This window comes from Mus caroli, chromosome 7 (genome assembly GCF_900094665.2).
Source record: "Mus caroli chromosome 7, CAROLI_EIJ_v1.1, whole genome shotgun sequence".
In the NCBI taxonomy this organism is placed as follows: domain Eukaryota; kingdom Metazoa; phylum Chordata; class Mammalia; order Rodentia; family Muridae; genus Mus; species Mus caroli.
In genome coordinates this window covers 129,145,439-129,166,737 of record NC_034576.1, presented here as the reverse complement: position 1 = coordinate 129,166,737, position 21,299 = coordinate 129,145,439, and the positions used below count along the sequence as shown (strand labels likewise).

Genomic DNA, 21,299 nt, shown 5'->3' with positions numbered 1-21,299 from the left:
ACCTTTAATCCCAGCACTTGGGAGGCAGAGGCAGGTGGATTTCTGAGTTCAAGGCCAGCCTGGTCTTCAGAGTGAGTTCCAGGACATCCAGGGCTATACAGAGAAACCCTGTCTTGAAAAACCAAAAAAAAAAAAAAAAAAAAAAAAGAAAGAAAGAAAGAAAGAAAACAACTGCAAGATGCAAAGAAGAAAAACTTCAAAGGTGACCCAGAACCTAGTATAGTAGCACCTGTGATCCCAGCACTTGGGAGACTGAGGCAAGAAGATTGCCCTAAGTTAGAGTCCAGCCTGGATTACACAGTAAGTTGCAGGCTAGCCTGATCTACACAACAAGATCTTGTTTCTAAAATCAAACCAAAACATAACAGAAGACCAGCCAGGAGAGAATGGGTGATAGTGGCTGGGAGAACAGGAAACAGCAGTGGGAAGGATGGTGGGAAGCACTTCCGGGATCCAAAGCGAGGCAAGCAAGGGGCTGGGGCGAAAGGGCCTGCGTGAGGATCCCTTAACTTGTGCACCCTCTAAGCCTGGTTTGCCTCACCTTACTCCCCAGTGAAGGAGCACAGGAAGTGGGGGCGGGGGAGCGCTGGGAGATGCTTTGGTAATCAGTCCCCAGAAGACTGTAGCAAGAATGGTTTCCAGTGAAGAAATGGAGACCCTGCTGGCCCTTGGCAGGAGCTCCTGTGTCAGGATGGTGAGAGCTTCCTGGGCCTACCTCTCTCTCCCTCATCTTCTTCCCTCCTCCCCTCCCTCCTTCATTTTCTTTAAAAACAGTTTTACAACTATTTATTTATTTAATGTTTGATGCTCTTCCAGAGGTCCTGAGTTCAATTCCCAAGAACCCACATGGTGGTTCACAACCATCTACAATAGGATCTGAGAACCTCTTCTGGCATGCAGACTCACATGGAGATAAAGCACTCATATACATAAAATGCATAAATACATCAGTCTTTTTAAAAGATTTTTTATGTATTTTATGTATATGAGTACATTGTAGCTGTACGGATGGTTGTGAGCCTTCATGTGGTTGTTGGGAATTGAATTTAGGACCTCTGCTTGCTCCAGTCATCTCCTCTCACTTACTGCTTGCTCATTCTGGCCCAAAGATTGATTTATTATTATATATAAGTACACTGTAGCTGACTTCAGATGCACCAGAAGAGGGCATCAGATCTCATGGCAGTTGTGAGCCACCATGTTGTTGCTGGGATTTGAACTCAGGACCTGCGGAAGAGCAGTCAGTGCTCTTAGCCATTGAGCTATCTCGCCAGCCAACATCAGTCTTTATTTAATAGTTGACACGTATGGGAGCTTTGACTGCATGTCTATGTGTGCATCACATGTGTGCTTGGTGCCAGAGGAGGTCAGAAGTCAGGGGAGGTCAGGAAGAGGGCGCCACATTGCCAGAGCAGAGCATACAAGCTCTGTTCCTCCTCCTCTTTCTTCTTAAAAATTTGAAGATAAGATTAAATCAAATTTTAAACATAAACATAATGTTAAGATTTACTATTGCATACATATTTAATCATCAACTTTCTTTTTAGATTTATTTTATGTGTATGCGTTTTGCCTGTGTGAATGTATGTATGTATATCATGTGTGCCTGATGCCTGCCTTGTTTAGAGGTTAGAAGAAGGTGCCAGAGATGTTTGTGAGCCACCATGTGGAGCTGGGAATGGAAAGGCGGTCACTGAAAAAGCAACAAGTGCTTTTGAATCATTCAACATCTACGTATTTTAGTGAACAATCTATTAACAAGGAAAAAACACTAAGTTTTTTCTGTAGGCATAAATTTTTTGCAACCTACTTATTTTTTTTTAAAGATTTATAAGCCAGGCAGTGGTGGCACACACCTTTAATCCCAGCACTTGGGAGGCAGAGACAGGCAGATTTCTGAGTTCGAGACCAGCCTGGTCTACAGAGTGAGTTCCAGGACAGCCAAGGGCTACACAGAGAAAATCTGTCTAGAAAAAAACCCCAAATAGATAAATAAATAAACAAATAAATAAAAATTTAAAAAAGATTTATTTGCAGTGCTGGAGAGATGGCTCAGCGGTTAAGAGCGCCAACTGCTCTTCCAGAGGTCGTGAGTTCAAATCCCAGCAACCACATAATGGCTCACAACCATCTGTAAAGAGATCTGATGCCCTCTTCTGGGGTGTCTGAAGACAGCTACAGTGAGCAAGCGAGCGAGCAGGACCAGAGTGAGAAGAAAAAGTGTCTGAAGACAGCTACAGTGTATTTACATATAATAAATAAATAAATAAATCTTAAAAAAAAAAGATTTATTTGCTTCATGTATATGGGTATTCTGTAGCTGTCTTCAGACACACCAGAAGGTGGCATCAGATGCCCATTACAGATGGTTGTGAGTCACCATATGATTTCTGGGAGTTGAACTCAGGACCTCTGGAAGAGCAGTCAGTGTTCTTAACCACTGAGCCATGTCTCCAGCCCATTACAACCTACTTTTAATAAGGGCTCAACCACCCAGCAGAAGTAGTGGAAGAGAAAATTTATTAGGATATGGAGGAAGTGGACCTGTTCAGCTATAGTTCTTTGGGGGCAAGCTCGATCTTCTTAGGCAGCAGTTCAGTCCTGTAGCAAACACCAAATAAGACTCAGCAGCTGCAGACCAGTCCTCTAGGCAGGCAGACACCAGGCACAAACCAACAGCAACAGTCCAGTCTTTTCAGCAAGCAGACACCAGGCAGCTGTAGTTCAATCCTGAAGAAACCACCAGGCTCACCAACTGGCCTAAGGCGAGGGTGTGGCATCAGCAAGCTGCCACAGGAACCTCATGAGCAGTTCTTGGGTGAGTTTCTCTCAGTGGTTGCCATATGACAAAGTGAGCTCAACAACACTGTAAGGCGAACCAACAATACATGCGAAGAAAATCGAGGTGGAGCAAACCAAACTCCTCCCACTGTCTGTGGGCCATATTTCTATTCCTTCATCACAGGTCCTTACTGTCTGCTATATCCAAGCATCCTTTCACTTGTGTCTGCTCCAGCAAAACATCACTTGACATAACTAACTTTCCAAAACAAAACAAAACAAACAAAACAAAACAAAACAAAACCTAGATATTTCCACTTCATCTTTCTTTCTTTTTTTTTTTTTAAGATTTTATTTATTTATTATATGTAAGTACACTGTAGCTGTCTTCAGATCTCATTACAGGTGGTTGTGAGCCACCATGTGGTTGCTGGGATTTGAACTCAGGACCTCCGGAAGAGCAGTCAGTGCTCTTAACCGCTGAGCCATCTCACCAGCCCCCACTTCATCTTTCTGCCCAGATCTTTTTGTTTTTGAGATGGGAGGGTCTTACTATGTAGACCAAGCTGACCTCCAACTCAGAGATCCACCTGCCTACCTCTGCTCTCTGGGTATGGGGTTTAAAGCTGTGTAGCTCCATATCTGGCTTCCAGACTTTTTTAAAAAAGATTTTTTAAAGATGCTCCTTCTGCCTGCCTTGGGATCAAGATGTAGAACTCTCAGTTCCTTCTCCAGCACCATGTCTGCCTGGGTAACTGCCATGCTCCTGCCTTAATGATAATGGACTAAACCTTTGAACGTGCAAGCCAGTCCCAATTAAATGGTGTCCTTTATAAGAGTTGCCTTGATCATGCTGTCTCTTCACAGCAAAGGAAACCCTGACTAAGACACACTATAACATCAGAGGTCATATCTTATCCACAGGGCAGTGTTACTGCTGGCAAACAGCTGATCCCACTGGCCGGTCCCAGGGACCTACTGGCTGCTTACATCATCACCTGCCACCACCAGGTGTGCCAGGTATGAGCTCCCAGACACCCCAGATCCTTCTCTGTGTCTTCTCCGTGGCGCTCTTTCTGCTCTCTCTGCCTTGTCTCATGTTTCTTTCTCCTATTCCCTCTCCTTGTCTGTCTGCCTGTCAGTCTGCCTCTATCTCCTTCATGTTCTCTCCTCCCCAATAAACCTCTTATACTAGATCTGTTTTGTGGAGTAATTTCTCAGGGGTACCTTGGCATGAGTCAAGGGTACCCTACCACTCTCGCTTGCATCTATCCTGTCAGTTATAGCGTGAAGGGTCCAGCACTGGGTAAGGCACATGTCTTTCCTCTCCCAGAAGCCTGCAGGCATTGTGCAGGCTAGCCAACAGGGAGAAAATTTCCTGGTCAGCTCAAGGTTAATTTCTTTACGTTCTGCATTAGGAGTGGTATTCTCAGCAATCGGGTCTCACCACCCTGTAGTTACGGTGCACAGCCAAGAGCAATGGCAGTAGTGTGCTGTTTTCGGAGCATCTGGAGCCTTACTGACCAGTAACTCACAGGGGAGGTGGCTCACCCCCGCACTGAGGTTCTCATTTAATAATTCATGTCTTCTGGGAAGCACTGTTCACTCATGCAGGGTACTTCTGCTCCACTCCCTATTTTAAAAATATTATATATTTAAAAATAGCTTTCAGAACAGTGGGTTCCTGCAATGCTTCCTCATATATGCTTAGTTTGGGCTTCCCCTCCCCCCACCCTTTTCTGAATCTCTTTTCTCCACTTTAACCCCGAGTTTCTCTCTCTCTCTCTCTCTCTCTCTCTCTCTCTCTCTCTCTCTCTCTCGTTTCACACCTCAGTGTTCTACTGTCTTCACTAATAGTTTTTTCTTGGGTTGGAAGATGGTTTCCCTATAGCTTTTTCATATACCTTTTATTTTGGCTAACCTTGCTCCCTCCCCCAGGTTTGACCCTTCCCCCTTCCATCCTTCTCTACTTTATTTCCCTGACCCAGCCCTTAGGTATCCACCCTTGTGGTCCATCTCTAGTTTTCTGGCTCCCACGTGTACTCCAGGTTAAACATACATGACCAAAGATTTAGAGCTAGGAGCCACATATGATCCAGAACATGCAATATTGCTCAGTCTACTACAAAGTCACTGGTGCTACAGTCTCCTCTGTCACCCTTAGGGCCTCACCCAAAACCCCTCCTCCAAATTTCTATAAATTGGGGGGGGGGTAAAGTTTTCAACACACTGACTTTGGGGGAACACATTCAGACTGTAGCTCTCAGGAAAAGTGGGAGGGATGAGGGGATATTTGTGGGGTTCCTACTCTGTCCCTCAGAAAATTTGAGATAAAAAAGAGAATGGGCCGCATGTGCTTGTGCGCGCTTTAATCCTAGCACGGGCTGGGAACGCAGGAGGTGGATTTATACAGTGAGAGCCTCTCTGGTGGGGGTGGGGAGAACGGAATTGGGACTTGAGTGCAGGTCTGGGACCCACGATTTTCCCAGCACACCACTAACAAGGCTTTCCGGCCCTCATAGGAGAGTGAGGTCCGGCATTCATGGCCCTGCACTCCGAGGGAGCTCCAGCAGGGCTGGAAGTGGAGAAAACAGGGCCTGTTTGGTGCCAGAGGAGTCAGAATTTCTAAGTGCTCACAGCTGAGCACTTCCCACTGATTCTGGGGTTTGCAATGGGGCTGCCTCAGCGAGGGTCCAAAGAGGTGTACCGGGAGGGCTCTCGGGAAGGACTAACCCAGCTCGGCCCCTCCCTCCCCTCTCTCTCTGGCAGCCCCACCCCCAGCCTCAGCTTCTGGGAACATTCGACCTGAACTGTGGTGAACACACTGACCCGCTGGCTGCTCCAAGTCACCATGGACCCTGAAGGTGACCTAAGTCTCTGCTCTGTGTTCCTGTTTTCTACGTCCCTCTACTGCCTGTCCCTCTTCCTATTTCAGCCATCTGCCTCCCTCTCTCTTCTCTAAAGAACCCCTTGTGGCCTCTCCTTGGATCTTGTTTCCAAGTTCGCTTCTCTCTGTCTTGGTTGAACCTCCAAAATCCTCCTCTTGCTTCGCGGTTCTTTCTGTGTTGAGCCCTACGGAAGGGCAGAAGCTCGGGGACAGAATGGACGGGGTTGCTCTGCTGGGGTCAGATGGGCTGGTAGTGGGAGTTTGGAAAGGGGAGCAGCCCTGGACTCTGTCCCTTGTTAGCAGCCAAGAGAAACGGAGGCAAAGTCCGGTCTCATCCCTGTAGAGTGTGGGGGGCGGGGAGGGGGATGAAGTCCGAGCCTGCGCTCAGGCCGCAGAGTCTGGCTTGGGACTCACAGCACCTGCTTGAGCCTAGAGTGCATCAAGGACAGGCTGCAGGGCCATGGGAAGACTTCTGCAGCCTCACAGCCTCTTTTTCTTGCAGTAGCATTGGGGCTGGGGTGTAGCTCAGTGGTCGACACTTGCGCAGCATGCTTAAGACCTTCCACCCTAGTAGGTTTGCCGCTCTTATTTAAATCTTTTGTGTTTCCTTTTCCTCCCCGGGGCCTCCTCCCCCATCCTCCCTACTTTCCTGCCGGCTTGCATCAACTCCTCTGGCCTGCCTGTGGAGCCTGCTCTGGATTTGTAGGTCTGGCTAGAATCTGAGGAGTTGCCTGTGCTGATCAGGCTGGCACAAACTTACAGAAATTTGCCTACCGCCGCCTGCCAAGTGCTGGGATCAAACCCGTGTGTTCTGCCTGGTCTGCCTTTCCCTCCTAACATTAACACTGCCCTGGATTTGAGGCCAGGGGATTCACAGCAGTGGGGACCCTGGGAAGTTACCCAGAAGGATCCTAGGTTTCTGCATCTGGAAGATGCTTCAGGGTGGTAGGGAAACTCAACCACCTTTGCAAGTGTCCCGGTTCCTGAGTTCTTTACTGAGGAACTGTGGGTGGGTGGGTGTTCAGGGAGGGCATGGATGCCCAACATGAATATGAAATTCTGAGAAAATAGCCATGGATTCCCTTTTCTGAGAAAGGGGGTTCAATAATGGCATTTTTCATCCAACCCAGGTTTCTGAATTTTTAAACTTATATTGTATGTGAGTGCATGGTGGTGGGGGGCTGTCAGGTGTCACAGTGTGGAGGTCAGAGGACATCTTTTCAGAGGTTGTTCTCTTCTTCTTTCCACCTTTGTACATCTCTGGGGATGGAGCTCGGGGCCTCCTGAACTGTCTTTCCCCTCTGATTATTCATTTAGTTTTGAGACAGGTCCTCACTGTGGAGCCTTAGCTGGGCTGGAACACTCACCAATCTTCCTGCCTATGCCTCCCGGGTGCCGAGATTAAAGGGGTGCCTGGTTTTGTTTATTTCTAAGACAGAGTATTTTTTTAATATTTTAAATTCTGTTTATGCATGGCAGGAGGTATGCACACATGTGTGGGGTTGCCAGATGCCATAGGCATTGGGTCTCCCTACAGTTACAGGCGGTTGTGAGCCACCTGATGTGTGTGCTAGGAACAGAACTTGGATCTTCTGCAAGAACAGTGTGGACTTAACCTTTGAGCCTCAGTGATATGCAGGGCCACATCTCCTGGGTCTTGATTCACAGCCCAACATGGCTTGCAACTCATTATGTAGCTCAGAATGACCTTGAACTTACGATGAGCCCCAGCCTCCCAAGTGCTGACATTACTGGTGTGTGATCCACCACAGTCTCCAGATCCAAATTCTTAATAAGAGTAAATTAAAAACCTCACATACTCAAGGACAGGGTCTCAAGAGAGGTCTCAGTGGGTAAAGTACCAGCCTTACCAGCATGAGTTCAGATTCCCCAGGACCCACACAAAAGTTACTCTGCAATGCTCACACTCAGTGTGTTGGAGAGGCGGAGGGGTGGGAGTTGTAGGCAGATCCTGAGTTGAGCTCAGCAGCCAGCCAGTTTAACCAGTTTTGTGAGTTCCAGGTTCATTCAGCAGAGACCTTGTCTTAACAAAAATAAATAAATAAATAAATACCAAAAACAAAAAACAAAAGAAGCAGAATGATAGAAAAACACAGTAGACATTAGCCAGGTGTGAGTTTGAGGCCAGCCTGGTCTACATAGTGAGTTTCAATACGATCAGAGCTACACACTGAGGTCTTGTCTTGAAAAAGAAAAGCACACTGGTCATTAGTTTCTGGCCTCTACACACAGGCTCAGATGTGTGTGCGTGCACACACATGCACATACACACTCACACACACTCCCCTCGTGGACATCTCTGTGGCCTCCCAAGCACAGAGCTTAGAGGGGACCCCAGAGTCACCTACATAAAACCCCATTTCTGACACTCGACAGCTATGCCACCTAGACCCCATACCTCATCTTGCTGTGCTCAGCTTTCTTGTTGGTAAATTAAAAATAGTGTCTTCCCAGAGGATTATGGGATTAAACACCTTCACAAAGGGCTGGTACCCAGAAACAGGGTAGAGAGGGGGCCTTCAACTTTGTCCCTGTTCTTTGTTGTTTAAGTCAGGATTTCTCTGGGTAGCCATGGCTATCCTAGAACTCACTCTGTAGATCAGGCTGACCTTGAACTCGGAGCTCCACTTCTGGAACCCCGACTCTCCATCTCCATGTTTGGCGTGTCAGACTCTCTTCCTGTTTCTTCATCATCTTGAGCTGGAGATGGAGGCTCCTCCCACTCACCCTATTGGCCTCTCGGAGCCAATGCTCACATCGCAGGACTCACCTCCCAGCATCTGGTCCTTCTCTTTTGTTTCCCTCTTCAGGGCATCCTGCCCTCAAGGTTCTGGTCCACATTGCTGCCTCAAACATGTGACATCTGATGTTTGACTCTGGCTCAGGCAGAAGGCTGGCGAGGACCAGTGGCCTACATAACATAAGCCAGGACACGGTAGACAAGGAAAGGGCTCGACACCCAGGCTGGGGAGTCATGGAAACAAAGGGTCAGCCAGTCCAGAGTGCCGCAGAAGTCCCTGGGAGCCAGTAGACACAGTGGACATATTGGGCAAGGACTGAGCCCTGTCGCTGTGACCTTGATGTGACTTTTAGAAGCACACCGTGTTGTCACAGTTCACTCTGGTTCACTGCCTCTTGCCAAAGCTCTTTCAATAGCTTCCTAACCAAGAACCCTAGACACGGTTTAAATGTATACATGTGTGCAGGCAAGCATGCGCCATGGAGTGGAGGTCAGAGAGCAACTTCCTGGAGTCAGTTCTCTCCTTCCACCACGTGGGGTCTGGGAATGAACTAAGTCATCAGACTTGAAGGCAAGTGACTTTGCACACTGAGCCGGCTCACTGGCCCTTAGATATTAAAACCTCAGTCTTCATTGTTTTTATCCTCTGACTTCCAATCAAAATTCTATAGTGACACCTTGTTGTGCAGTGTGCTGAAACTGACTCTGAACTCTCCTCCAAGCCTGGCTCTGCCTGGCTCTTTTCATTACGCATCCTTTTCTCTCTTTCCTTTCTCAGAACCTGAACCTCATCTGCCAGTCTCCACCACGTCTCCAGGGTGCCTGCAGCCTCTCTCTACCATTGAGCAGTCTTTCTCTGGAGGAGGTCTAACTTGTGTGCAGAGCCAGCCCTTTGCAGCCTCCCCTTCGCCCTCACACTCTCGGCAAATCATCCCCCCCACCCCTCCAAGTGTGTGCGCCGCTCCAGCCCTCGGTCATAGGGGGTCTCTACTGGATCCTATTTGGAAGTCATTTCTGTTCCCTAGGAAATGAGGGTATTTGGAAAGGACACAACAGGGAGGAGCGGTGTTGACTAGCCTCTGTCTCCACCTGCTGTTTGTCCAATGAATCAACAAAGAAAGCCGAGGGAAGAGCAGAGCTGGGAGACAGCTGGGAGACTCCTGAGCCCTGATGCTGGTGGCTAGGCTGGACTCAGGCACAGATGTGAATGTCCCTCTGCCTCACATCAGGCAGTCCTGTGACTCCTGTGACACTCACCTTCAGAGAGCCCAAGGGAACATGGGCGGAGTCAGGATTGCAGTCCAGATGTTTCTGACTCATACCTCCCGCCATTCTCATTAGGCCAGGAGCCAAGCCCTGGGATCTTGAGGAACCCTGTGTTAACACAGCATGTGCTCTGGCCCACCATTTTCTCCTTTTTGACCTGGAAGAAGTTTTTGCCAGAGCACTCTGGTTCCCTAAGAGGACTGCTCCAGTTCTGGTGTAGCCTCACCACCACAGACAGTGGGCCAATGGGACGGTGGTGGACCTGGAAGACCCATTGCTTGAGGCAGTTCGGATCCTTTGCCTCCAGATTTCTGATTTCATTCCTGTCTTCGCCTGGATCTAAGGTGACAGCAGACGTGACTCAGGAAAAGAGGACAAAGTGGAGCTAGATCAGTGACTACCCCTTCCTCCCAGCAGTGGGCTGTGTGAGACCCCGTATGGCCAGCCCGGCTTTATGACCGAGCCTGTACTTCCCAGTAGTGTGGACTCACCCTATTTTTCTTACCCAGCGTTAGACTGAAGTTACCCTAAGGAGATGTTTGCTTGTGCCTTCTCTTTGGCTGAGACATTACTGAAATAATGGTCTCCAAAACTTTAGAATTTCCTGGGATCCTCACGCTGAAGCCCAGGGGCAGCCAGCCTGGGAGGGTGTGTCCAGGAGAAGGGTGCACACAGGCTACTGGTCACACCACCTTGTCAGAGGAGCACGAGGATGGGCAGAAGCATCCCTGGTCAGGAGGGCTTAGTTTATTCATGCTTCTCGCCCTGTATCTAATCTAGACCTCAGGTGAAGATCCCAGTGATGGCTCAAGCAGGCCTTGAATTTGAAATTCTCCTGTCCCAGTGTCTTTCGTAGTTAAAGTTACAGGCTCATAGCACCACACCTGAAACATTTTTTTTTTTTTAGGATTTATTTATTTATTTATTTTATGTATATGGGTACACTGTAGTTGTCTTCAGACACACCAGTAGAGGGTGTCAGATCACATTGCAGAGGGTTGTGAGCCACCATGTGGTTGTTGGGAATTGAACTCAAGACCTTTGGAAGAGCAGTCAGTGCTCCTAACCACTGAGCCATCTCTCCAGCCCCCAAACACCTTTTTTGTTGTTCATTTAAAACAAAATTTTAAAGAAAAAGGTCTCATTTGACTAAGGCTGGCTTCAAACCATCTATTTTGCTAAGGGTGACCTTGAACTTCTGATCCTTGTCTCCATCTCCAAATGCTGGAATTACAGGTGTGCTGGAGATGGCACCCAGGGCTTCCTGCATGCCAGGTAAGCACTCCAGCAGATTAGCTATATATCATGGCTGCCAAGCCAATTTTATCAGAGTTTTATTCTCCCCCAGATAAAAAGGTATCCTGTGGGGCCCAAGAGAGGGCTCAGCCATTAAGATCATTGGCTGCTCTTCCAGAGGTCCTGAGTTCAATTTCCTGCAACCACTTGGTGGCTCACAATGATCTGTAATGGATCCAATGCCCTCTTCTGGTGTCTGAAGACAGCAACAGTGTCCTCATATACATAAAATAAACAAATAAATCTTTTTTTTTTTAAATAAAAAAAGGTATCCCGTGAAAGATCAGGTTTACTGCCACGTGAGATTATCCTCTCCACAGTCCAGGTGCCTAGGAGAAACTTCTCCACAGATGACGTGGCTGTCCCCCCAGGCAGCTCACTGCACCAGTCGGGTTCCTCCTCCGCCTGCAGCTCAGTGAAGCTTCCCGCTGAAGTTAGTGCCTTCCAGGGGCAGCTGCTTATTCAGAACTGCTCTCAGATATCCCTTTGTTGGACACCTTAGCCGGTGGGCCTTAAAGAACACCAGAGGTGTTTGTTTATTCCCTCAAGTGGAAACAGTGTGAACAGTGTGCCCTACACCAGGCAACCAGGGTAGCGTGTCTTGGAGACGCCTGTGTGGGGGAAGTCTGGGGGCGGAAGCAGCTGGATTGTCCTGAGAGTCCTCACTGTGGAGAGGAAGAACAGTCAAGCTGCAAGCCTCACCAGTCTGTAGCTCTGCGCTTGAGGAAGCTTCCCTTTCCATTTCCAGCCAAGGTTTTCCATCTATAAATACTGCGTGTACCGTGAGGGACTGTGGGTCATGACTGCTGTGCACCATGGGGGACTGTGGGCATGACTGCTGTGCACCATGAGGGACTGTGGGTCATGACTGCTGTGCACCATGAGGGACTGTGGGTCATGACTGCTGTGCACCATGAGGGACTGTGGGTCATGACTGCTGTGTACTGTAGGGACTGTGGGTAGGATCTATGACAGCACATAACCAGCACCCTGGTACGGCAGGCCCAAGTGTGGTGGCCATCGATCTTCCCTGACTGAGAAGCTCTGTTAGCGATTAAATTCACGCTCCTCCTTCCACATGGTACCGGACTCCCCTGCTGGGGCCCAGGGACCAACATTTGCACAGATCTCCACCACTTCTGCTGTTCAAGAAAGTTCACAGAGACTGGGGAGACAGCTCAGGAGTTAGAACTCTGCTGCAAAGGACTGAGGTTCGGGCTCTAGCACCCACACAGTGGCTTGCCATCATCTGTGACTCCGGTTCCAGGGGCTCCAACAACTTTTTCTGGTCTTCAAGGGTACACATATAGTGAATACATATATGGAAGCGAAACACTCATACACACAAAATGAGTGAATCTAAAAAAAATGGAACAAGAAATTTGTTTTGGTTCCCAGCCATTGTATTCTTCCAACCCTGAGCAATAGAAGAACTAGAAAAATCTTTTGTTCTAATATTCACAGCGCAGCTCCCTAACCGTCTGAATTTCCCGGCACGAGGACAGTCTTTTGGGAAGGGTTGACAGAAAGAAGCTGAAAACTTCATTGTTCTCAGATCCTGAAGAATGAGTTAATAACCCATCAAAGGGTGTGTGTGTGTGTGTGTGTGTGTGTGTGTGTGTGTGTGTGTGTGTGAGAGAGAGAGAGAGAGAGAGAGAGAGAGAGAGAGAGAGAGAGGGGAAGCCACTTTCAAAAATCCCTGTGGTTGCCAGGCGGTGGTACACCTGAAGGCAGAGGCAGGCGGATCTGATCTATGAGTTCAAGGCTGGCCTAGTCTGTGGAGCAGGTTTCAGGACAGCCAGGGCTACATAGATAGACTCTGTCTCACCCCTCCACACCCACCAAATTCCTGAAGTAAGGCTGAAGGCGAAGCTTATTGGTGGGCTGCTTACTTGGCAAGTGAAAGGCCTTGGGAGGTGGATTCTTTCACACTCGCACACGCGCGCACACACACATGCGCGTGTGTGCGCTTACACACACACACCACTGTTTCTTTCTTGCCAGGTACTGGCCTCAAGCTCTCTACCTATGCCTGAGCCTCCGGAGTCCTGGGGCTACTGCGGAGTGCCACCTCTTCTGGGGTTTCTTGACTTAACTTCTGAGTGCTGTCGTCTTGAGGCTCAGTTAGGGGCACGGTTGTAGTGTGGCTGGAGAGTGGCTTGTGACATTGGTCAGAGCACGGCTTTCTGTTTCTGTATGAACACAAGTCAATGAGTTTAGTAACTTCCCTGGATCCCAGGCATGTTTGGCTCAGGCTCGGCTTCCGGCATCCACTACTTTGATCTTATCAATTTGCTTTTCCTGGCATTTTTACATCAGTGGGATCAGATGATGTCATACCACACAAACTAGTGTCTTAATTTTTAAAAAATATTTCTTATATTTTGAAACAAATGTCTCTCTACATAGCCCTGACTATCCCTGAGCTTACTGTGCAGACCAAGCTAGACTCAAACTCACTCAAACTCCTGCCTCTGTCTCCTGAGTACTGGAATTAAAAGCATGTGTCACTATATCTAGCTAATTTTTTAATTTAAAAAATTTTATGTATGTATGTATGTATGTATCTACCTACCTATTTGGGGGTGTAACGCAGAGGATAGGAGTGGCTTTTCTCCTTCCATCATGTGACTTCCAGGGATAGACTCAGGTGGGTAAGCTTGGTGGCAAGTGTCTCTTCCTAATGAGCTAATGGTATGTGTCATTGTGCCCAGCTGGCCTCAAACTTTTGATCCTCCTTTCTTGGTTTCCCAAATGTGTGGTCTAAGCTACCACATTAAGCCTTGGTTTTAAGCATTGGCTCTTTGGCGTACGCCCTGGCTAAAATCAGGACGGTAGCTACACTCAAGCTCTGCCGCTGACCTGCCACTCCAGCCGCCTCCTCTTTTTGAGGCAGGGTCTCACTGTTTGCTCTGGTTGGCCTCGAACTCACAGAGGTCCACCAGCCTCTCCCTCCTTTCCAAGTGCTGGGATTGAAGCCATGAGCCAACGTGCCCAGCCTTGCTTCTTTTTGTCTTTCATTCTTGCCCCTTTCATTCCTGTTTATCAGCATTTGTTAGTTGTACAAAACAGAGTTTCACACATGACTTGCATTGTACTTTGATCTTCAGCCCATCACCCTCATGCCTCTAGCCCCGCCCTCCGTCTTCCCCTCAGAGAACCCCCTTCTACATTTATGGCTTCTTTCAGTCTACAGTCTACAAGTGTGTTTGCCTTAACATGATTTCCAGTTCTAACCATTTTCCTGCAAGTGGTACACTTTCGTTTTTCTTGGAGGCTAAGGCTTCCCTATGCAATACACCACATTTTCTTCATCTGCCCTTCTGTTAATGGGCACTGGGGCTGAGTCCATGACTTGGCAGGACATGAATATGCAATGAGCACACGTTCAGCCCTCACCCCTCTGAGTCTGAGAGCTGAGCCCTGCCAGGATCTGCAGCAGACTTCAAGTACTGCATCACCCAGATACATCCGGATTCTTGCTGCATTTTAACATGCTCTCTCTCTCTCTCTCTCTCTCTCTCTCTCTCTCTCTCTCTCTCTCTCTCTCGCCTGTGTGTGTGTGTGTGTGTGTGTGTGTGTGTGTGCGCGCGTGCGCGCGCGCACGCCATCTCTGGTTCGTGGCATTCTTCTTCACATATTATCATTCTTCTTCACATATCAGTCTTTGCTANCCCTCACCCCTCTGAGTCTGAGAGCTGAGCCCTGCCAGGATCTGCAGCAGACTTCAAGTACTGCATCACCCAGATACATCCGGATTCTTGCTGCAGTCTGTCTGTCTGTCTCGGTCTGTCTGTTTCTCTCTCTCTCTCTCTCTCTCTCTCTCTCTCTCTCTCTCTCTCTCTCTCTCTCGCCTGTGTGTGTGTGTGTGTGTGTGTGTGTGTGCGCGCGCGCGTGCGCGCGCGCACGCCATCTCTGGTTCTTAGCATTCTTCTTCACATATCAGTCTTTGCTAGGATGTGAGTGGGTCTTGGAACACTTATATACCTGGGATCTCCCCTGGCCTCACTCCCAGATTCTGATGCAGTTGATGTACAATGAGCCTGGGCAGCTAAGAGTTAAAACGACCTTTTCAGATGACTCCAGCCAGGCCTTGGCTCACACCCACCCCTCCGCCTCCACTTCCTCACCTCACTGTGTCATTTTTGTACTGTGATCTTGCAACTCTGTTTCCATCACACATCACGGGGGCTGCTTCAGCCAGGGCCTCTTAGTCGCTAAATTGCTAAGTCCAGTGACCCATTTTCTGCCTTCCACTTTGCACTATTTATTGAATCTTCTCCCCACAACCCCCAAACATCCGCTCTTGACTTTTCTCTATGCGTCAACCACACCTCTGCCTGCACCTCCTCCTACCAGGCTATGCTCAGACACCATGCCCACAGTCTCGTTATTCCTCACCCCAGTGTCTCTTGGGAACAGACCCATCTTCCTACGCTGTCTATGCACCATTGATGTTTCTGGAGAGCATCTCCCCCAACACCTGCAGAGAACCTCCTGGTTCCCTCCCCAGCTGTGCTGCTAAAAGCCTTACCACCCGGCACCTTAGGAAACACTGAGATTGATTTCTGTGCTTTTGAAACGGGAAGGACACCTGTTGGGAGGCTCAAGGCAGGCTGCCCTTAGGGACTGTGGCACCGTTCCCACCTTCCTCTCATGTTCCCCTTGCCCAGACTTCTCTCCTGAGAAGACACCTGAGGTCTGTGTTCAACCACTTGGAACAGGAAACCACAGTTTTGACACCTAGGGGCTGCCACTTCAGGCGGCTCCCAGCTCTCATTTCTCCTCCTCTCCCTTCCGACACTGCTGCCTAACTTTGGAGCCTGACAGCTTTTCATTGCTTGCCTCAGCCTCCCTTTGTCTCCCACTCCATCTTCAGTTGGTGGGTAAGGCGATCCTTCTAGAGAAAGCACAACCGCATCACTTCACGTCCAGTTCTGTGATGGGCCCAGATTCCCAAGCTCCTCAAATCACTTAGACTCTGGCAAACCTTCTGTTTCTCCAGCCTCACCCCCCTCTTCCTGCTTTTCTGCTCCGAATCCCGCCAACCCAGACACCTCTGCCTGGCAAACATGATTTCTCCCTCTGGGTACACACAGGCATCTCCTCCAGTGCTCACCACCCTTGGGGAAGGCTTCAGTCATTTCTTTAGTCAACACGCCTACTGTTTGCCAGATAACCTCCCTCAGAGCTTAGAACCCAGGGTCTTTGCCTCATTATTCCTGTTACAGACAATAAGAGGCTGAGTCGTGGCCTGAACTGAAAGAGGCTGAGACACTCCTGAAGGAGCGTTCCCCGGAGTTGCGTGCCGAGTCACTCCACCAAGTGGGCTCTCTGCTGGCAGAGTCTACTGCACACTTGTTAGAGCAGTGTGAACTTGTCAATATTTTGCTTTAAAAAAAAATTTTTGTTTGTGTTGGGCAGTGGTGGCACATGCCTTTAATCCCAACACTTGGGAGGCAAAGGCAGGCGGATTTCTGAGTTCGAGGCCAGCCTGTCTTGAAAAAAAAAAAACCCAAAAAATAAAATAAAATAATTTTTTTCTTTTGTTCGTTTAACGACAGGATTCTGTGCCTCCCTGGCTGTCCTAGAACTCTAAGACCATCCAGGCTTCTAACTCACAGAGATCCACCTGCTCTGCCCTGTTCTTCCCCCGCACTCCCCCGAGCCCGTCCCCCAGTGCTAGGATCAAAGGTGCATGCCACCACCATGAGCATTTGATTGCTTTATTTTATATTTGTTTGTTTTTGAGACAAAATTTTACACAGTCACCCACGATGTTTTGGAATGTATAGGTAGCCCAGGCTGTCCTCCGCCTTGTTGAAATCTTCTTACCTCACCCTCCCACTTGCGTGGGATTGCAGACCTGTGCCCCCTGCTGGGCCAGTGACTGGACTACAACAGAAGACTGGACAGTGTGGTGCACATCACTGGGACTTCTCACCTAGCCTGTAGAAAGATCTGAGAGGACAGAGCTGGCAGGAGCAAGAGGAGAGACTGTGAGGCCCAGGCACTATGTGAGCCAGCTCATGCTGAGGTCTGAGAGAGACAAGGAGACCCACCCCCAACTCCATGGCAGCTGCTCAGTCAGGAGTTGAATGGGAAGTGGGGTAAAGCAGAGAACACGGCAGGTGCAATGGATGCGCACTGCGGTTTTCACAGTGGCAGAGCTGTCAAACACAGCTGAAGTGGCTGGGAGGTGATCATGCACGAATTTAATCCCGGCACTCAGGAGGCAGAGGCAGATGGGTCTCTTAAGGTCGAGGCCAACCTGATCTACAGAGGGAGTTATAGGACAGCTATGGCTATACATAGAAACCCTCTCTTGGAGAAACAAACAATCAAACAAAGCAGGAGTGGATAGAACTCTCACCGTAAGGCAAGAACTCAAAACCGAACTCGAAGTACAGTGTAGACTAGCAGGAGTTTACAGCCCAGGAGCACAGAAGGGGTCAATGGTGCAGAATTACTGACAGGAAGTCCTGGGGATAAGGAGGCCTTCTGGCTAAACCAACCCAACAGGATTCTTATGAAAACTGCAATTCAGAGACCAACATGGAAATCCAAAAGCATTTGGGAAACTGAGGCAGGAGTGCCTGAAGTTCAAGGCCAGCTTGGGTTCCATTGTAAATTCCAGGACAGCTTGGGTGAAAGGGGTTGGGGGTAGAGGGAACCAGACAGATTGCGTGAAGGCTGCAGCTCTTGTACAGACCAACAGGTGGCAATGTTGCACCGTGTCTGGGTTCTGTCTCTGCAGCCCTGGAGGCTGAAAGGCCCTTCAGTTAATGCCACACTTTGAGGTGAAGGGCAAACCATTAAGAGAAACCATGGTACCACCCTTCACCCTCTCGCTATCGTCTCTGGAACAGGACATACCCGAGCCTAGTTTGCAGCTGCACTAAGGCTTTTTGCTCTGAACCTGTGGCCACCTCGCTGCCGGCACCCTTAGCCTATTTGTCTTTCCTCTGTGGTTCTCTCTCTGTTGCTGTAAACACCTGGACTTACAGCTTTATGTAATACTTGGTGTTCGCTGTGAGTGAGGCTCGGTGGTCGAGTGTTTTCTAGAAGCTCAAGGACCTGGATTAGAGCGCCACCATGAGTAAAGCACTTGGTGTCCTGGATACAATAGCTAAGCCTTCTGGGTAACACAGATGGAAAGGAGGCAGGGCACCCTGCAGGCGTGCACAAGTCTGTTGCCCATGCTGTTAAATATCGAGGGCCTTGGTGGTGTATGTGTGTGACCCTCAGCACACAGGAGGTGGGGTAGCTGGGCCTCCAGGCTATCCTGGCTACATAAGCAAGCCATGTCTCCAAAGAACAACAGGATATTAAATATCTTGTTAGTAAATAGCTTTGGACCCAACAGTAGGTTAGATGCATAAAATACAAGGCGCCAAGTGTTTACATAAAAGTTGTTAAATGTGTCACCTGGCACATACTATACAGAAAAATGGTCTGAGCAACTATGTAATCAGATTTCATAACAAAGCAGAAAGGAGGTTGGCAGGAAGAGGAAGAGGAGGAGGAAGAAGAGGAAGAGGAGGAGGATGCTGTTCAGGGTACAGAACTTCAATTCTGCAGGAGGAATGGGTTGTGTGAGTGTTAATACTGCTGGACTCAGATGTGTTAAGAGGAGTCACCTCTCCTTGTTTCGTTAACTCTAAGTCATTTAAAGCTAAAACCAAGGTGAGTGGCAGGAGATGACACAGTGGGTAGAGAAGCCCGCTGCTCAGCTTGGCAAACTGAGTTAGCGTCCCAGGACCTACCCGCTTTAGAAAACCAACTCTTGCAAATTGTCCTTTGACTGCCACTCAAGACCAGTGACATCTGCATGCACGCACACCACATATATACGCCCCACCACACACACACAATGTAAAAAAAAAAATTACAAAAGGGGGGCATTGTGATGATACAAAGGAGCAAGCACCTGCTTCTACATTTTTAATTTATTATTGTTGTTGCTATTGTTGTTGTTGTTGTTGTTGTTGCTGTTGTTGTTGTTGTTGTTGTTGTTGCTATTCTGAGACCTGGTCGGCTGAGTTCCTCCTCCTCAGCCCCCCAGAGTGTGGAGACTCTTGGCAGGTACCACCAAGCCCAGCTTCCTTATAAAACTCTTTGATACCTATTCCAAGTTTAACTTTAGCTAGTTGCAGAGTACTTTTATTTACTCTGACAACCTGGTCAGCTTGGCGACCCCAGACTCTGCCCGAGCCTGGCCCCTGGGAGTCCTATCTCCGCCCTGATTGGCTAGTGTCCTATTGACCATGCTGTTAAAAACCATGGTGCAGCTTCTGGCTACAAGGGAGGAAGTGCAAGCCCGACAGAGGTCTCTCTGCTTCCTCCCCAGGCCTGCAGCTCCTGTTACCCCCTACAACCTTGGCAGCCCTGGCCAACAGCTGGCTGCAAGAGGACTGCCCGGGCCTCAATTTTGCATCCATGGTTACCGGGTCGGCACCCTCGCAGGCTGTGCTGTGGGCCAAATCTCCTGGGGTTCTGGCAGGGCAACCCTTCTTTGATGCCATCTTCACTCAACTCAACTGCCAAGTGTCCTGGTTCCTCCCAGAGGGATCGAAGCTGGTACCTGTGGTCAAAGTGGCGGAGGTCAAGGGACCTGCCCACCACCTGCTCTTGGGGGAACGGGTGGCCCTTAACACCCTGGCCCGCTGCAGTGGGATTGCCAGCGCGGCAGCGACAGCTGTGGAGGTGGCCAGGAGCACCGGCTGGACTGGACACGTGGCGGGCACGAGGAAGACGACACCTGGGTTCCGACTGGTGGAGAAGTATGGGCTCCTAGTAGGCGGGGCAGCATGCCACCGCTACGACCTGGGAGGGATGGTGATGGTGAAAGACAACCACATAGTAGCAGCCGGCAGCATGGAAAGGGTGAGTGCCCCACTGAGCCTCTGTTCTCACTGTGGTCCTCCTCTGACAGGCATTTCAGTCCCTCTACTGCCTGGTGACAAGTGATCCCAGCGGCAGGGATGCCTCCAAGTCTTTCCGTCTGTAGATGGAGGAGGCTGTCTTCCTTTTTATGTGTGATTCAAAGCACAGCTCTCTGGGCCCCCCAGGATCCAGGGCCAGGCTACTCAACCTTATCCTCTCTCTATTGGCCTGGCAGGCAGTGCTGAAGGCTCGGCAGGCAGCCGGGTTTTCCCTGAAGGTAGAGGTGGAATGTAGCAGCCTGAAGGAGGCCTTGCGGGCAGCAGAGGCTGGGGCTGACCTGGTAATGCTGGACAACTTTAAGCCTGAGGTGAGATGGGACCCGACTTCTGGGCAGGGCCTATGGGCAATGTTGGGATGGGGGTGGAGGGGTTCTCACCTCCCCCTGGCTTCTCTCTTACAGGAGCTGCACCCCACAGCAGCTACACTTAAAGCCAGATTCCCCAGCGTGTCTGTGGAAGCCAGTGGGGGTGTCACACTGGACAACCTCACCCAGTTCTGTGGGACACACATTGATGTCATCTCGTTGGGAATGCTGACCCAGGCTGCTCCAGCCCTGGATTTTTCCCTCAAACTGTTTGCTGAAGGAGATACTCCAGTGCCTCACGCTCGCCGGTTCTAAAGCCGGAGAAGATGCCACCAGAATGGACTACTGCGGCTTGTTGGGCCCCTTGGGTCACACGTCTTTAGATTCAGAGGCCAACAGGACATATCTAGGCTTTTGCCCTAGGCTTCCCACTAGCTCTGCCATTTCCAGCTTGTGCGACTTGCCAGGGCTGACTTTGATTTTGCTTGCCTCGGTTTTCTCATCTGTGAAATAGGCCTAATAAATAAAATCAACAGCCTTACTGGGCTGTTGATGATAATAACTACTACACAATGAGTGGTTGGTAAAGGCTAGAAATGAACACCGCTCATCTAACCTAAGACATATATTTGTTATTGAACACTAACCTTCTGGAGAGGTGGCCCCTTTAGCAGATGGTGTTTCATAGTAAGATTCTGGGAACTGGCCGCTGACATCACATGGCCTGCCTGTGCAGCTAGGGACACAAGAAACAAGCTGCTAGCACAGCCCCAAGTGCTCTTTTCTGTCTCTGTGGTGTTAAGGATGGAGCCAGGGCCATGGACAAGTGTCCTAGCGCTGCTGACCTCAGCCCTCTCTCTTCTCTCCCTTCTTTCCTGTCTCCCCCATTCCTGCTCTGCCTCACCATGTAGCCTAGGCTGGCCGTGAACTTCTGGCCTTAAGTGTGCTCCTGACTCAGCTGCTTGCACTGTGCTCTCTGCACCTGGCTTACAGCAACTCTTTCCACACATGTACACTAGAAGCCATGAGCAGTAATAAGACGTTAGAAGTGTGTGGCA

At 49.4% G+C, this 21,299-nt stretch overlaps 1 protein-coding gene and 1 long non-coding RNA gene across 2 annotated transcripts; one reads left to right on the top strand and one right to left on the bottom strand.

Annotated features, from left to right (window-relative positions):
• Positions 1–2,808: 2,808 nt before the first annotated feature.
• Positions 2,809–8,755, bottom strand: LOC115031563. The gene is made up of 3 exons (XR_003837238.1): positions 8,460–8,755; positions 7,540–7,712; positions 2,809–2,866 (listed from the first exon to the last, which is right to left on the bottom strand). It is a non-coding gene; the product is annotated as an uncharacterized LOC115031563 (long non-coding RNA).
• Qprt (quinolinate phosphoribosyltransferase) lies at positions 5,473–21,299 on the top strand. Its single transcript, XM_021167160.2, has 4 exons — positions 5,473–5,645; positions 19,342–19,877; positions 20,113–20,244; positions 20,338–21,299. The coding sequence occupies exons 1-4, from the start codon at positions 5,633–5,635 to the stop codon at positions 20,554–20,556; spliced, it is 900 nt and encodes a 299-aa protein (XP_021022819.1). The 5' UTR covers positions 5,473–5,632; the 3' UTR covers positions 20,557–21,299.

What these genes read in the sequence shown, in the direction of transcription:
- Qprt (XM_021167160.2), top strand. An exon ending in CAGCCGGCAGCATGGAAAGG is followed by an intron (nt 19,878 to 20,112) that starts GTGAGTGCCCCA and finishes TTGGCCTGGCAG; the next exon opens with GCAGTGCTGAAGGCTCGGCA. An exon ending in TGGACAACTTTAAGCCTGAG is followed by an intron (nt 20,245 to 20,337) that starts GTGAGATGGGAC and finishes TCTCTCTTACAG; the next exon opens with GAGCTGCACCCCACAGCAGC.